The following is a 16061-nucleotide window of genomic DNA, read 5'->3' as shown; positions in this document are numbered from 1 at the left end:
AGATGTAGGTTTAAACCTTGCGATGCATGTTTTCTCTTCAAGATTTGAGTGTCCCTTTAATCCAGGGATATGCACATACATGCAGGAGTTCTACTAGCCACTGCTTCATCCTACTTGTGCAGGTGATAGATCTGTGTAGCAGGCAGATGTCCAGCTTTATGACTGCAATATGTGATGGACCCCCAACTCCCAAGCACAATAAGTTAAACCAAAGAACGCAAAATAAAGACACAACACATTGTAATCAGGTGTCAAAGGGTGCCAATTTTATTTATGATTACATGACACTGAAAATGGCAGACCCCCGACTCACGAAGAGTCACCCTCCAGCACTCAGGCGAGGAAAACCCCCCTGTGGGGGAAACCTCGAGGGAGCCATGGCTGGATAGCTGCCCCTCCCCTGGGCTTAGAGGGTAATACCATTCTATAAATACAATAAACTAGATGTGCGAGAGATCTGGCTGCAATATCTGTCACCTTATTGATGGGTAGGCGGATGTATCTCTTCTTCCTCACAGATCCAGGTCCGCTTCTCAGGAAGGTGCAGACTTGATGAAGGGGTAGTCTAAAGCAGACCACCCCTTTTCCCCTGCTAGAACCTCCAAATTATATCAAGGGTAGGGGGGAGTAACGTAGTCAAGCTCAAGGTTTTCTGGCGCATCCAAGATGGCACTGATCAGGGCGCGGTGCATTGCTTTATAGAACCTTCTTTATGACATAAGCGCTTGTCATCACTGTGCACGGTTGCTATGGTTACTGCAGGGAAACACATCCGAAGCATTAACCCATTAATGACTGGCTATGCGCTTTACTGCAGAGGTCACTAAGCACACTTGTGACCAAGCAAACAGCTTATGGTTAGGCCACACTAGGAACACTAAATACTATGGTTTGATGTGTCCCATAGCAACCAATCACAGCTCAGCTTTTATTTCTCAAATTACTCTGGTAAAATAATAGCTGAACTGTGATTGGTTGCCATGCGCAACTTAGACAGTCTAACTTGCCCATAGCAACCAATCAAAGCTCAGCTTTAATTTGATAAGAGCTTGAACATATGAGAGGTGAGCTGTGATTGGTTTGATAAAGCTGCTCCATTGCTGTAAACATTATGATGATGATGATGACTAAAAACGCATGACATCAAGCTTCCCCATAATGCTTTGCAGTCAGCCTTTCCTCCTAACTTTTTGGAGGGACATTTGTGGTTCACAGACATTTCTATACACTACAATTCCCAGCATTTCCTGTCACTAGACACCACTGGTATACGGTTATATATAGCGGATTTGTTAACATGAAGGAGACTGCTGACAATCTGATATAATTGTATGTGGAAATGGCGGCCAAAGAGTAATACTAATAAAGCTGGTGAAATGAATAGAGAAGGAGGGGATCCCTACCTGGAAATCCTCCAGAGTAGAGACAAGCAGTATGGATGGTATGTAACACTACATTGCCCAGGCTTTCATAGGAAATCGGCGATCACCTGATTAGTTGATCACTGGAGAAAGCACACTGGTTGTACAAAAGGGGTTTTCTAGTTGTTTAAAAATAAAAATAGTCCACATTATTAAAGGGGTACGCCAGCAAAAAATAAAAATCTCTCATCAACTGGTGTCAGAAATTTGTAATTTACTTCTATTAAAAAAATCCAGTCTTCCAGTACTTATCAGCTGCTGTATGTTCTTAGGAAGAGGTGTTTTCTTTCCAGTCTGACACAGTGATCTCTGCTGCCATCTCTGTCCATGTCAGGAACTGTCCAGAGCAAGTTTCTGACATGAACAGAGGTGGCAGCATAGAGCACTGTGCCAGACTGGAAATAATACACCACTTTGTGCAGGACATACAGCAGCTGATAAGTACCGTAAGGCTTGAGGGTTTTTGATAGAATTAAATGACTAATCTATATAATTTTCTGAAACCAGTTCATTTCAAAGAAAACATTTTTCGCTAGAGTGCTCCTTTAAGGTTTAAAGTAGTTCTCTACAAATAGAATATATTAGACTTGGCAGCTTTCAGCTGGATTCACACTGTACGTTTATGAGGCGCTCTGGTTGGTGATCTCCCAAGTCTCTCAATAAGTTCAACAATCAAAATGTGTGTTAAAAACGCAACAGATTGTGTGAACACAGCCTTCTCCCAGAAACAGCTTCACTCCTGTCTATAGATTTGTATTTTCTATTTCAGCAGGCTCCATTGAAATCAATAGTACTTCACCTGCAGCTTATGGAGAGGTGTGATGCTGTTTTTGCAGATTGTTTTTTTGCGGCGGAATGCGGAATCAGTCGGCCCACAGAATGGTGTATATGGAGCCGGCGGAAAGGCGCGCGGCTGTGAGCGCGTACAGGCGAGGGAATTCAGCGGAATTTATCCACGAGAATTCCGTAGTCTGAACACAAATTTGCAAGGACCTGCTGATTCAAATAGTTTACACAGACGCACAATGCCCTAATAGTTTTTTTGTGACACAGATCATGTCCCCAAAACAGATCCATAACATGGGTATGGGGCCATAGAAATCAATGTGTCTGCATGTGTAAAATGATGGGTGAAAAGTGCCATGATGTCTCATCCGAATATACCAATTTTTAGGATCCAACTTGCACCACATGATGGAATAATCTGCAAGTTTGAGTCTCTTATAAAGTAAGAAACCAGACACTTTCTAGAGCAACATTAATACCAATCTCATTTCTAGGTCAAAAAGAGGGACTTTTGGCCAAAAGTAGGGTTGTCCCTCCAAAGAGTATTATAGAATTTGTATTATGCTCTCATCCAGTGGTTGTGTCATATTAGGGGTTGTAATGTTCTATGCAGAGGGTATAATAAAAATAGATAATGGTCGTATTAGGGGTTATGGTCTTCTATGTATGCAGAATAATAATAATAATGTATTGTGGTCACGTTGAGAGTAGTAGTGTTTTATGGGGTTGTTTTTTTTTTATAAAACTGTGCAATATGTCCTGATAGGATTTCTTTAGTGAAATAGAAAATCTAGATCACATTCTAGACAAATCACAGTAATTTATGAGCCATAACATTATGATTCAGAATGAAATACAAAAAACAGGAGGTATGAATTGCAGTATGAATTTTGGGAGTCTATGTAAAACAGATGGTATTAAGCAGCGTCCATTATAACTATATGGGGAGGTATCTGGCAGGGAGCAAAAAGAGTAAAAACCTGGTCTAAACTATTTTTAGACTGTCTAGTTCAAGTTTTCTAAATTGACTTTTTTATTTATTCAAAGAGGGAAAGTTTTTTTTCTCAAATCAACTGGTGTCAGAAAGTTTTATAGATTTTTTAATCGCTTCTATTTAAAAGTCAAGTCTAACAGTACTTATCAGCTGCTATATGTCCTGCAGGAAGTGGTATTTTCTTTCTAGTCTGACACAGTGTTCCCTGCTGCCACTTCTGTCCCTAATAGGAACTGTCCAAAGCACTAGAGGTTTTCTATGGGCATTTGCTACTGCTCTGGAGCACCGTCCTCTCTGTTTATTTTTAGGGGTCACTTTCACATTTTCATGACCACTGGGACCCCCACCAATCAGCTTGATATCCCCTATCCTATGGATTTTAGGGGGAGCCCCTGCCCGGCCGTGTCGAACTTGGGTACCTTGAGCCCAACTGGTAATTTGATTCTTGGGGCCACCCCAGTGGCATAGCTACCATAGAGGCAGGGAAGGCGGTTGCTATGGGGCCCGTGGAGGGAGGGGGCCCAGGAAAGATAAGAGCCTCCTGTGTCCTTTTGCTTAACCCCTTATTTACTGCAGTGTGTAAGTGACCCAGTGTTCTCTAACATGCTGCAAAACAAAGAAAGGGTTAATACAGAAGACAATTAGCTCTCTGCCTGACTACTCTGATAACCTCTGACCTCTGTTCTCTGGGTTCCTGCAGAGGTCAGGGGTTATGAGAGCTAATTGTCTTCTGTATTAACCCTTTTTTGTGTTGCAGCATGTAAGAGAACACTTGGTCACTTATACACTGCAGTAAATAAAGGGTTAAGCAAAAGGTAGTCTGCTCCTGCACCTATGTATATAACCATAGGAATCTGCCTCTGGCCACAAGAGAATTTTTTTTGGGCCACATCACTGAGTATATATATATATATATATATATATATATATATATATATATATATATTAGTGTGTAGAGGAGGGGGGGGCCCCCATACAGTTTTTTTGCTATGGGGCCCCATGAATCCTAGCTATGCCCATGGGCCACCCCACATACACCAAATATAACAAGCACCAAACCTTTCACATTACTATAGCCACTTTGTACAGCACTGTGTATATGACCAGCGATGCTAGCTCACTGCTAGTAACTTGTCAGTCACTCTATGCAAACAGCATAACCTGCCACTTAAGTTTCTTGAAAGGGGAAGTTACATGAAACTAACGAATCTCAGGTAGGCAGGAACATAATAAAGAAAGTATACTTACCCATCCCCGTCCCCCATAGTGCTTCCTTAATGATATCCAATAGCCACCAGCGTCCTGCAGCTCCTCCAGCTGCAACATCACATATTTGGCTGATGGATCACCCGCTCAGCGAATCACTGGCGGGGAATGGACACCGCTGCAAACACTGACTGGCTGAGCAGGTGATCCATCTGCCGAGTATGTGACATTGTAGCTAAAAGAGCTGGGGCCGTGACATACACCGAACCCGGTCGAAAATTACTATTAGCTGCTGTGGGAGAGAGAGCAGCACAGGGAATGGCGAGTTTAGTTTCTTTATTATCTTCTCAAACCCCCTCCACCTGAAGGGTGAGGTGGCTGAGGGCCCCAGGGGAGAGGAGAGGGGCTGTGCTAAATCTGCACCCTACATGCTACTGCTTGTCACCCCCAGTCACCCCCTGCCTCTATATAATATGATGTAATTCCAGGTTACTATATAGAGGCAGTGAGTGACAGGCATGTGCAGCAGTGCTGGGTGATTATATGTCGTCCTGGAGCTGCTAGACAGAGAGGCCCACCTCCTGGTTAGGGGCCCAACACAGCGTAGGGCCCACCGGGAGATTCCCCTGCTCCCCTGTGGGCCAATCTGAGCCTGACTGTATATACATTTATAACTGGCACCACTACAATATAACCTATTTTTATGATGTCAGTCGGCTAATTTATTTCTTGGCAAGAACTAAGAAACATTTATGTTACCGAGCTGCTGCTTACAGATTGGGCTACAGTCTGCTAATGATCAGTATGAGATGTTGCCACTAGAGCTGGAGGTTGCTAATGCCTATAATTACTGCTGAAATGAACTATGCACGTGATATAATTGTATTTCCACTGATCTACTGTACTGCGATTAGCCGGGTTTTTCTGCTGTACTTCACCTTCACTTTGTGCTTCCTTTCAAGTTACTGAATAAATGTGGAGTAGAAAATATGCAAGTTGTGCTTGCCTGTCAAGTAAGCCAGAAGAATGCCCTTCTAGCTGCCAACCAGCTGGCATCATTTTCTTACATTTCATCCTGGAGCGCTCTGAATATGAAGGTTTGCATTAATACTAGGCTAGTGCTTTCTAATCTAAATACCTAATGACTTTCAAATATTTTTTTAATAATATATAAAAACGAACATGGACCAAAGCAGCCTAAGGCTATGTTCTGACGCCACCAAAAAGACATTTTTACTTGACGGTCGCCATTAAACGACAGATAATGGCTGTTATTTGGCGCTTAAATGACAGCCATCCGGAAAGAAAGATGTAATTTTTATATAGTTGGAACATCGCCTAACATTTTAACAGTATCTAAATGCACTGTGTGGCTATGTTCACACATAGTATTTCCGTCAGTCTTTTTCATCCAAACCAGGAGTGGGTTAAAAACACAGAAACTGGACAAATCTTTCCTTTATAATTTTGCCCTGTCAGTTCCACTTCTGGTTTTGGTTGAAAAAAATACTGACCAAAAGACTGACATAAATACTATGTGTGAACATAACCTTAAAAAAAAAATAGGGGGATGTTTATGAAGATTAGAGTCTTAAATTAAGCCCCTCCCCTAATTTCCCCACTGGACTCAGTAAGAGGCACATGCCTTTTAGTGAAACCAGCCTGACCTGAGTGGGGGATATAGTTGATGTACGTCAGGGAGGTAGGGGCAATCTGGGCCCTGGTGTACGCCAGTGGTGCAGCCATCATAAATGTCCCCCAAAGTTTATAATAAAAAGCGAGACACAACTGATAATGTTAAATATATATATATATATATGTATATATATATATATATATATATATATATATATATATATATATCGGGATCATAAAACAAAACAAAGTAAAAAAACATACATATACAATAGCGATAAAAGACTGTGTGAGGGGGGTATTGTACAATACATATAAATAATGTTTCAATACTGGCATGGACTATAAAGGGAATTATGCAAATAATGGGGAAAAAAAGAAATCATATGTAGGCTATATTCACACTGTCAAAATGTGGCAGAATTTTATACCTATGGTATTTTACATTCTGATTTTTTTTTTTTTTTTACTGTGTGTGTCATTTGGAAATTTATACCTATATCATCTTTCATTTAGGAAGAAAACTCAGCAATACAACGTCAGTTCAGCTCCTCTACGAGTGAAAAAAGTTCCACATCTTGGGCAGTGGTTGAAAGTCAGCCATCCATTACACCAGTACCTCATTCCAATGAGAGCCCAGTACAGACACAAAATAAAAGGTACCAATATTATCAGTGAGTCCTGTAGGGATATTTAAAGGAGAAGTCAAGCAAAAAGTATTGTATTGCCCCCCAAAAGTTATACAAATCACCAATATACAGTTATTACGGAAAATGCGTATAAAGTGCTTTTTTCCCTGCACTTACTACTACTTATTTATTTCCTGGATAAAATGGTGATGTCACGACCCGACTCCCAGAGCTGTGCGGGCTGTGGCTACTGGAGAGGATGATGGCAGGGGGATGCTCAGTGTTCTCAGTGCCCTGTGTCCCTCAGTGTCCCCCTGCCATCATCCTCTCCAGCAGCCACAGCCCGCACAGCTCTGGGAGTCGGGTCGTGACATCACCATGTTATCCAGGAAATGAATAAGTAGTAGTAAGTGCAGAGAAAAAGCACTTTATACGCATTTCCCGTAATAAGTGTATATTGGTAATTTGTATAACTTTTGGGGGAAATACAATACATTAATAAAAATTTCGCCGGACTTCTCCTTTAAATTACAGAAGGGAAACTAATTTAACCTCTCCTTTCATTTAACCACTTAGTTCCTAATATTACTATTAAACATGGCTCTAAGGGATTAAATAACTAGGAACAAAGTTATCTTTGAACATGTTCATTCAGTGACACACACTACCAAGATATTTGGAGACAGCAATTAAGTCCTATATAGTTTTTCTTGATCTGGGTATCCCTTCCTATTCTCAGTGAGGAACCCAAAACTATATTATAGGGTAAGTAGGGATAGTCCCTTGGTTCCAAGGTTCCTAGAAATACTTACCAACTGTATATCTTATTTATTTTTTTACATTTTTTTTGGCATTCTGTCAGTATATACATAGACCACCTTACATGATCCAATTGCACATTTACTGTGATTTGTGTATCTATAAATATTGACATTTTTGAGGTGGTCCTCTTTTGTATGTTTTTGTAAGTGATTACTTAAAAAAAATATTATTAATATTATTAATAAGTTAGGTTCTACTATAGTACTAGGCCTAAATTTCCAACATTCCTATTTCACCCCCTTTTTGCATTTTGACTGCTCTCCACAGGTGTAATGGGTAAATGTTGCAGCTTTCATTACTTATTTTATATCACACCTCATGGTGCTTGTTCTGTTAAAAAGTAGTTTTTATCACCTGTGGATTGGTATATGTGGGCGGGCCTCACGGCCTATGTGCCACATCGCTCCGCCCCCAGTGCCACTTAGCCCCGTCCCCATCCGTGACGTCATCGCCGCATAGGTCCCGCCCCTCAGCAGCCATTGGAAGGGCCAGCCTAAAGCTCTAGGCCCCACCCCCCTAGATTGTCCCACACCAATGGTCGTTGAGGGGGCAGGGCCTATGTGGTGGTGATGTTGCAGATGGGGCGGGGCTAAGTGGCGCTAGGGCCACAAGGCCCCGTCCACATATACCAATCCACAGGTGATAAAACGACTTTTTACCATAACAAGCACCATGAGGTATAATATAAAATAATGAATAAAAGCTGTAAAATTTACCCTTTTACACCTGTGGAGAGCATGTGGAGAGTCAAAATGCAAATAGGGCTGACAGTGTCACTTTAACACTATATATGTCTGTTAATATCGACGGCGTGGTATGATGATCATGATTATTATTTGCGGCTGCCTTTTCCTGCTATGATCCCGAGGTGGATACGTAGCCTAAAATTGATTGTACATTTATTTTAACTAAAACTAATAATATGTCATTGTACCTATTTTATTCTAGACCTCCTGAAGCATTTGTGTCAATTCAGTTAGAAAAAGCGGGTCCTCGAGATTCAATGCTGAATACATTTCTTCAAAAAAAACAAGCCATGGGAACAGCTATGAGAAATCCTGTAAGAAGGAGCAAGCTTATTGTGTGTTTTCTCTGTGTTTTGGGGGGCTGCCATATTTGAGACACTAAAAAGACAGAACAGCTGCAATAAATGAAAGTTATTTTACAAAGAAGCAGAATAGATTATTACCATTTCCATGAAGTTTCGGAGTATCCCCCCATCCCTGAAAGACCACAGGGTGATAGTGGAGATGGAGACATGCTCATTCTGTCTCTATCATTACAGAAAAGCTGACAGATGAGATTTTTTTGGCTGGCTTAGGTCCCAGGGTACACTGAGCACTGAAATAATCCAAAATGTCTTCATGTGTATAGTAACAAAGATATAAATAAACACCAAATATAAAACCAGATCCACATTATAGGTTATTTTCTGGTGATATATTCCCGTTAGAAGACGTAGCCTCATGGGACTTTCTAACATACCCTACCAGATCCATGATGTAAAAACAACACTGTTTTTGATAAAAGGTTAGCACTAGAGATGAGCATGACTCAAGCATGCTTGAGTCCCCCCCCCCCCAGCACCGATCCAGCTGGCCCCCTCCATTGATGATCATGGGAGGGGGGGCCAAGGAAAAAGGTTACAGACATACAGTCATCCTCAGTGACCTGTGCCCATTAGGGAGCTTTGAGCAGGTTAGATTTGTGTAATGGAGCCACGTCACGGAGGGGAGGGGGTTTCCTCCCACTGGCGGCTGTGCTTCAGCCTGGTGCCGCTGCTCGTTAATAGACCGGCATCGTGCGCGGGAAACGGGCCATGGTTCAAAAAAAGATTGCGGCATGGATTGCGGCATTGGCTTGCCGGCGTCGTTCTATTCATGTGCAACACTTAGGGTGCGTTCACACCTACAGGATCTGCAACAGATCGCAGCAGATTTGATGGTGCAGATTGATGCTGTTTTCAGTTATTTAAATGAAATGAAAATACGCTGCAGATCCGGAAAGTGTGAACGTACCCTTAAAGGGAATGTACCTGATGGTACATTCGCTTTAAAATCAGCAATGTATTTCACTGATATTTTCCTGGAGCAAAGTTAGTCAATGTTCACAGGACATTTGATTTCTAGAATGTGTGTTAAAAGTCAACAATAAGCTCCTTGACTTGATACATACCGGCTTTAGATCACTGGATATCAGTGACCTAGAATATGAAAAGTTTACTAAGAGATTACTTAGTGGGGACATTACTGCTCAGCGCTTCTTTTGTGTGAATTATGTATACTAACATAACGTATTTCCTATCCCGATATTTTCTTATTTTCTGTGCAAACAATTTAACCTTAACATCTATTAGTAAAACGAGTCTGTGTGTTTTGCAGGAGGAAGTGGAAAAAGTGAAAAGAGATCTTGTAATGGATTATTGCCAGAAGTAAGTTACACTGAAATAGTGCACACTCATTTTGTTGCTATTTCTATATAGTATAATTTGGTACATGTGTTTCTTACAGGGGTTTTCTGACTATGAAACCTGTTTTAAATTGTTTAATTAATTAAACACATATTGACAAATTAGATTTTTACTAACATATTGACAAATTATTTTACTAACTTTCTGTTGTTGTTCATGCTTTCCTTCTGCTGTCTCTTCTATTTTTTTTATTCACCAAAAACCTGTAATGAACTGTCAGGTCTTGCTGTACACTCTAGCTGGAAATTTAGTCAACCCTATCTCCTTGTTTGGGAGGCTTCTGTGGATTTAGTTGGTGCGGCTATATTCATAAAATTGTAATGCGAGGGAGACAGAGTTTGCTGAATTTCTAGCTAGAGTGTAGAAACAGAGGTCTATTAGGGATGTACACTAAAAAGAAAGTAAGAAAACAACAGAACAGCCATTTTAATCACAAGTAAAAGGAAAAGCATGCAAGACACACACAGTAAAATACCTTATAACCAATATCTGTTCATTTATTAGACAGTTAAAATAGGTTTAATCACCAGAAAACAACTTTAAACATATACCACAATGTAGGTTTAACTTTCCAAAATCAATAGCTACTATGTACTTCTACCACTACTCAAACATGCTTGTAAAATCCAATTAAAATTTGCAATTTTTTTTTAAAATTTAAGGGTTGCCCTTTTTATTATATATGGCTAGGGAGGGGGTGATGAAAAATTATAATGTGCACTTACCTCCTTGGCTCCTGAGCCACCACCGGTATATTACATATCTGTCCTCGCTGTGCAGCCGTTTCCTGGTTCTGTCGTGACCAGACAGTCAGCAGCTCCAGTGGTCGCTTCAGCCACTGATTGGTTGAGGGGTGCAGGAGCCATGAGGTAATAGCAGTTTATTATTTTCAATCACCCTATCCTCTACATATATGAAAAAAGTCCTCGACCCGGATAACCCTTTAACTTTGAATATATTTAAAATGTTGAATATTTTATAACACTTTTAGGTTAATCAGAAGGATTTCTACCTACTCGCTCCGTGGACAAATCATTGCTTACTGCAACAGCTTGAAACAGCTGCTGGAAGAGTTTCCACTCATTTGTAAAACATATTTCATCATCGGGCATCCTCAAGAGAAAAAAACGGTTGTGAAAGATGAACCCCAGACAGATCCCAGGTTTGTAGATTACTTAAAGGGGTATTCCACTCAAACATAACTTTTCATGTGTTGCTGCCATGATGACTAACAATTCCTTCCATACTGGGATGATCTATTCTATCGCCCTTCCCCTGCTTGAAGCTTCTTTGTAATGCGGGGAGAGTAAAGGTCCTATTACACAAAGTGATTATTGGCCTTATAATTGTCTTGTGTAATAGAAGACAACGATCAGCGACATGCATGATGTGGCTTTGATTGTTGTCTTTCAACAAAAATCAACGCTCAAATAGCAGCGATATGCAGCCGTCGCTCCGTGTAATAGGAGCGGCGGCAGCAGACCACCTCTATCTTCTATGGGCTGCCCGGCCAATCTAGCAATCACCCGTGCAGCTATAGAGGGGGAAAAGTGGCCATGTTTTTGTAGCGCTTTAACCCTCCCAGCATTACAAAAAAAGCTACAATGTTGCAGCAAAGTCAGTCAGGGACTTGTTTACATCAGCATCTCAGAAGGGAGGGGGGAGGACCCAGCAAGGTGAGTATAATGTATTATATTTATTATTATTATTATTATTATAGATAGATATTGTGAGACAGTGACAGGAATAGTCATCAAGAATTGCTATATCTCCTTGAGATACCTGTCAAATGTGTGCGCTAGCTAGGTGCATCTTGGGTAAGCTGGGTGAGGCATGGAGGAATCTACGAAAGCTAAAAACCCATAGTAAACTACTTGCTATGGGAGTTTGTGGCAGTGGCTGTAAACGGACCTGTATTTTTCTGGCATGACAGGCAGGTTGGTAGTGGGGCCTGCCATTCCTATCCTGGCCAGTCTGGGTTTTCTTGTCTGGCCCATGTCAGCCCAGTTGCTGGAGAACAGCTCATCACTGGGCTCATAGGAGGTACATAGTGTGCAGAGGGAATATCTCTCCGAGGAGTGGAGAGTGTGAGATCTGCCAAAGCCTCTACTGGGACTTTAAACCACACTGGTATTGTACCATCTTGTGCTGTTTTATGTTGGGTGACTGGTAGTAAGTCACCTGTATAGCTAGGATTTGCTGTTTCAGTTAGAACTCAGACAAGCAGGATTTATTTTACTTGTGCGTATGTGTTTAATGGCTGTATTTCCTTTGCAGTAATAATAAACAGCAGCATCCCTGTTTTAAAATATAGGTTTTTGTCCCCGTCTCTGACTGACATTCCTGCTATTTGCCTGCTCTACAGAGCTATTCTCCCACAATGTATCATTTTTTTTTTATTATTTATTTACCTATCTTATTCTACCTATCTTACATACCAACTTTCAGTGCATAATTGGCAGTAGGTTTCCTTGTGCAATACCTGAGTATTTTGTTTCCTTTTAAGGCTATGTTCACATTACGTGAACACCCAGCCGTTCCGAGACCCCAGCCGGGTCACGGACGGCGGTCTTAGACCGGATCATCCCGGCCAGTTCTTAAGTACGGCCGGGTGATCTTTCCGGCCGTGGAGCTCTGATGCGGGCGCATCAGCGCGCGCCCGTGTCAGAGCTTCCCATAGCCCACAGTGAAGCAAGTGGCCGGAGCCGCTTGCTTCACTGTGTGAACTGACAGGTCTTTCTGCGGCCGGAATTCACAGAATTCCGGCCGCAGAAAACTGACATGTCAGTTTTTTCCGGCGCCGCATGGGATCCGGCCGGAGCACATACGATGTGTGTACGCTCCGGCCGGGATGCCATTGAAAATAAGGCTATGTTACACGCCGCAAAACTACAGCCGTAGTTCTGAGGCGAGAACTACGGCCGTAGTTTATTACGTAGTGTGAACATAGCCTAAATATGTTTTATCCTTTATGAACAGAACATTTCAGGAGCGCCCACATACCTTGCTGTCCGAAAACGGGAACATTTTTGTCAATTTGTGGTATATTCCTCACACATCTGAAATACTTTCCTCTTTTAATATGCTACCGGAGAAGGTATGTTGGAATAATATTTTAAACTGCCTTTAATATGTGAGGATTTCTTTCTGTTAGAATATGAAAGAAATAGACAGCATCAAAGCAGAGTATAGAAAATGACTATCTTTCTCATATACAAAGTTATTTATCAGCTGCTGAAATGTCATCAATTGAAGTAAGAATGTGGTACCCGGATTGGGATGATAGGTGGAGTAGCAGCTTAGGGTAGTAGTGGCTGGTTGACCCTGTGGATCCCTTCTAGCTTGTCACTTTAGTCAATGTGGGTCAGCATAAAGTGTAAGTCAATTATCCTAGGGTACACCGACGCATGGTGTATGAGGGTGTAACAATGATGCGAGATTACACAGTCCAGGTACAGATGTAACTTGCAAACCAGCATTCTTGTCATTTGATGGGACATACCAAAGTTTCCTGACCACAGCAGAGGACATACAGCCGAAGTAGTGCACAGTAGTGTGAGCCTCTCCCCAGCTGTCAATCACTTTCACTTCATTGCAGTCTATAATGCTGCGTTTACATGGAGCGATAATTCGCCCAATCGATCATTTAAAGATTTTGAAGCAACAATTTGGTTTTTATAACGATCAGCAGTTAGATGGAGAAAAATCGTTATTGCGATCGTTTTGAAGTCACATAGGGTGAATCTTGGAAAGACTGTTACACAAAGCGATCTGCGAATTTTTAGCAAACCACCAACGACGATTTGCGAACATCCTGAAAGACCAAATGAACGATTTATTGCTCGTCACTTAATAGTTTCCTGTGTTTACACAGAGCGATTATTGCTCAAATGCGATCGTTATTGCGAAATTCGAACGATAATTGTTTAGTGTAAACGCAGCAAATAGCAAAAGAGTGGCATGTTTGGCTGGCCAGGAAGTGGAACGCACTGGAGACTCGGGTATTCCCTTATAGACTCTGCACGGTGCTGTGATCACTAACTTTACAACCCGGACCTATCTTTGCTGTAGAAAGCAACTGGATCAGGAGTTTTGGGCTTTTGTAGCATACAAGACTTCCGTTTCTTGCTTGTACCAAATGTTACTGGGAACTAGAAACTGATTAGGCTTAATGCTTTTTACATCGCCTATCAGAGAGCCGAAAAGCCATGTCTGCATTCTAGCCTAAGCTAGCCTAGACAGAAGTATGTATTCTCACTACCTTGGTCAAGCTAGGACAGATTAAGCCCTGTACATGAAACAATTATTAGCCGTATTCAGCAGATATTGGCCGTTATGGCTGATAAAACATCTGGTGTAATAGAAGACAACGATCAGCCGACATCAATGATGCCAGCTGATTGTTGTCTGCCGTTGTCTTTCAACATGTGAAAGAAAAAAGACTAAGATAGCAGCGATCTGCTGCTATCGCCCGCGGAATATAAGCGGCGGCAGCAGATCGCTGCTATCTTCTATGTGGCTGCGCAGACAATCTAGCGATCACCTAGGCAGCCTCCCTGCGGCCCCCCCCCTTCTCTTACTCGCTCGCTGCCGACACGTGTAATAGCGCTGGCAGCGAGCGGGGAACGAGGAGCAAGCGAGCACTGACAGCTGTCTCCATTGCCCCAAGTAATAGGGGCTTTAGAAAGATTTACCTCTGTGGGGAGAGAGGCTTTACATTAGTCTGACAGTGTTGAACCTCCCTCAGACCACAATTTAGAAAGAAGCTCCTGAGAGAAGATCATGTGACCAAGTTTATTACTTCCTTGACACGTGACTCACTAGGAGTGGTAATAATGTGCAATGCTAACCTTGCACTTCCATAATTTCCTCGGTGTATGTAATACTAGCAGTAGTAAGCAACATCACAAGGAAAATTAGAAAATGACAGTATACAAGTTAAACTTATCATATCCAAAAACAATTTAAGACACTGTGAGAGACTCTTCAGCCAGACAATAACTTTGCACTGATAGTAGCTGAGATACAGGTACCGGCAGGACACTGCCACAGACGCAAAGATTAGGGCTCCACTACTTTGAGATGCTGATTTCAATATCTGCTTCTAAAAAGTAACCTGAATAGTGATAGCCATAAGTGTTTGTATAATTTGGATTAACATAGGCTCCATGTTAGCAGTACACCCAACAGAAAGTGTATCAGAAGAGGGAAGGATGACGATGGGCCTGTATATGCAAGTAATCATATCTCATTTTAGAACTTCTTACCTTTTTAATGTACCAAAACTGGCATATCAAGAAATGAATTAGAACTTCCTGGATGCCATAAAATTTCCAAATGCAATAAGTCCCTACAATATTAAGGTCTACTTCATTTTTTTTCAGTACTCAAATCATACAATCGTAGAAAAAGTAAAGTGGCACTCACCCATATTTTAAAATTCAGTATCCTTTAAAGATGCCCTCAGATAGAGATGAACGGGATCAGCTGAGCTAACTGGGAGCGGCAACAGCCATTTTGTGGTTCATCTGCTTCCTCTGCCTAAAAAGGCCACTTTACTTTTTCTATCATCATTCAAATGTTATTGTGGCTGCAGGTTTTTTGGGGGTATATACAGTTTTTTAGGGTGTGGCCTCCAGTTACGTGAGATGTATATATTCTACAAACTATATGACATATATTCTATGGTTATGATGAATATTTTTATTGCTAGTTACTGATTTATGTGTTTTTTATTGTAGGCTGCCTATCGGGCTTTGTACCAGACTCTACAAATCGTAGCTGCCTTACATGATATTTGTTCATATCTATTCAGTTTTGCTCATCTGGGAATTCATGCAGTGGATTTGGTAGTTAAACAGAGAGTTGACGGCCGACTGGGGAGGCATTGAAGGAATAGGTAAAACATGGGTGACCCTAAACTGTCCATTAGCTAGCTGTTTTCACACACCCAATTGTTGCTATTTAAAGGAAATGTGCCATCAGAAAATTACCTATTGTTTAAATAATGCTTTTATGTTTTTAAGAATTTTTGGTGACATTTTTTCTAATTTTTTTTTTTATCTATATTATAAAATAATCCTGACATTTTTCAGTTT

General features: G+C 41.3%; 1 protein-coding gene across 1 annotated transcript; it reads left to right on the top strand.

The window, feature by feature from the left end:
* Window positions 1-1009: 1009 nt before the first annotated feature.
* LOC138780866 (uncharacterized) lies at window positions 1010-15812 on the top strand (the record flags this gene model as incomplete). The annotated part of the gene is made up of 8 exons (XM_069956745.1): window positions 1010-1064; window positions 5370-5504; window positions 6559-6701; window positions 8442-8553; window positions 9875-9924; window positions 10955-11125; window positions 12943-13060; window positions 15705-15812. Coding segments are annotated over exons 2-8 (810 nt in total), but the record flags the coding sequence as incomplete, so codon positions are not given.
* Window positions 15813-16061: the final 249 nt, after the last annotated feature.

The sequence above is a fragment of the Dendropsophus ebraccatus genome, unplaced genomic scaffold, assembly GCF_027789765.1.
Source record: "Dendropsophus ebraccatus isolate aDenEbr1 unplaced genomic scaffold, aDenEbr1.pat pat_scaffold_892_ctg1, whole genome shotgun sequence".
NCBI lineage: Eukaryota > Metazoa > Chordata > Amphibia > Anura > Hylidae > Dendropsophus > Dendropsophus ebraccatus.
The sequence above is the reverse complement of the archived record's forward strand: the minus strand, read 5'-3'. Positions and strand labels throughout refer to the sequence as shown.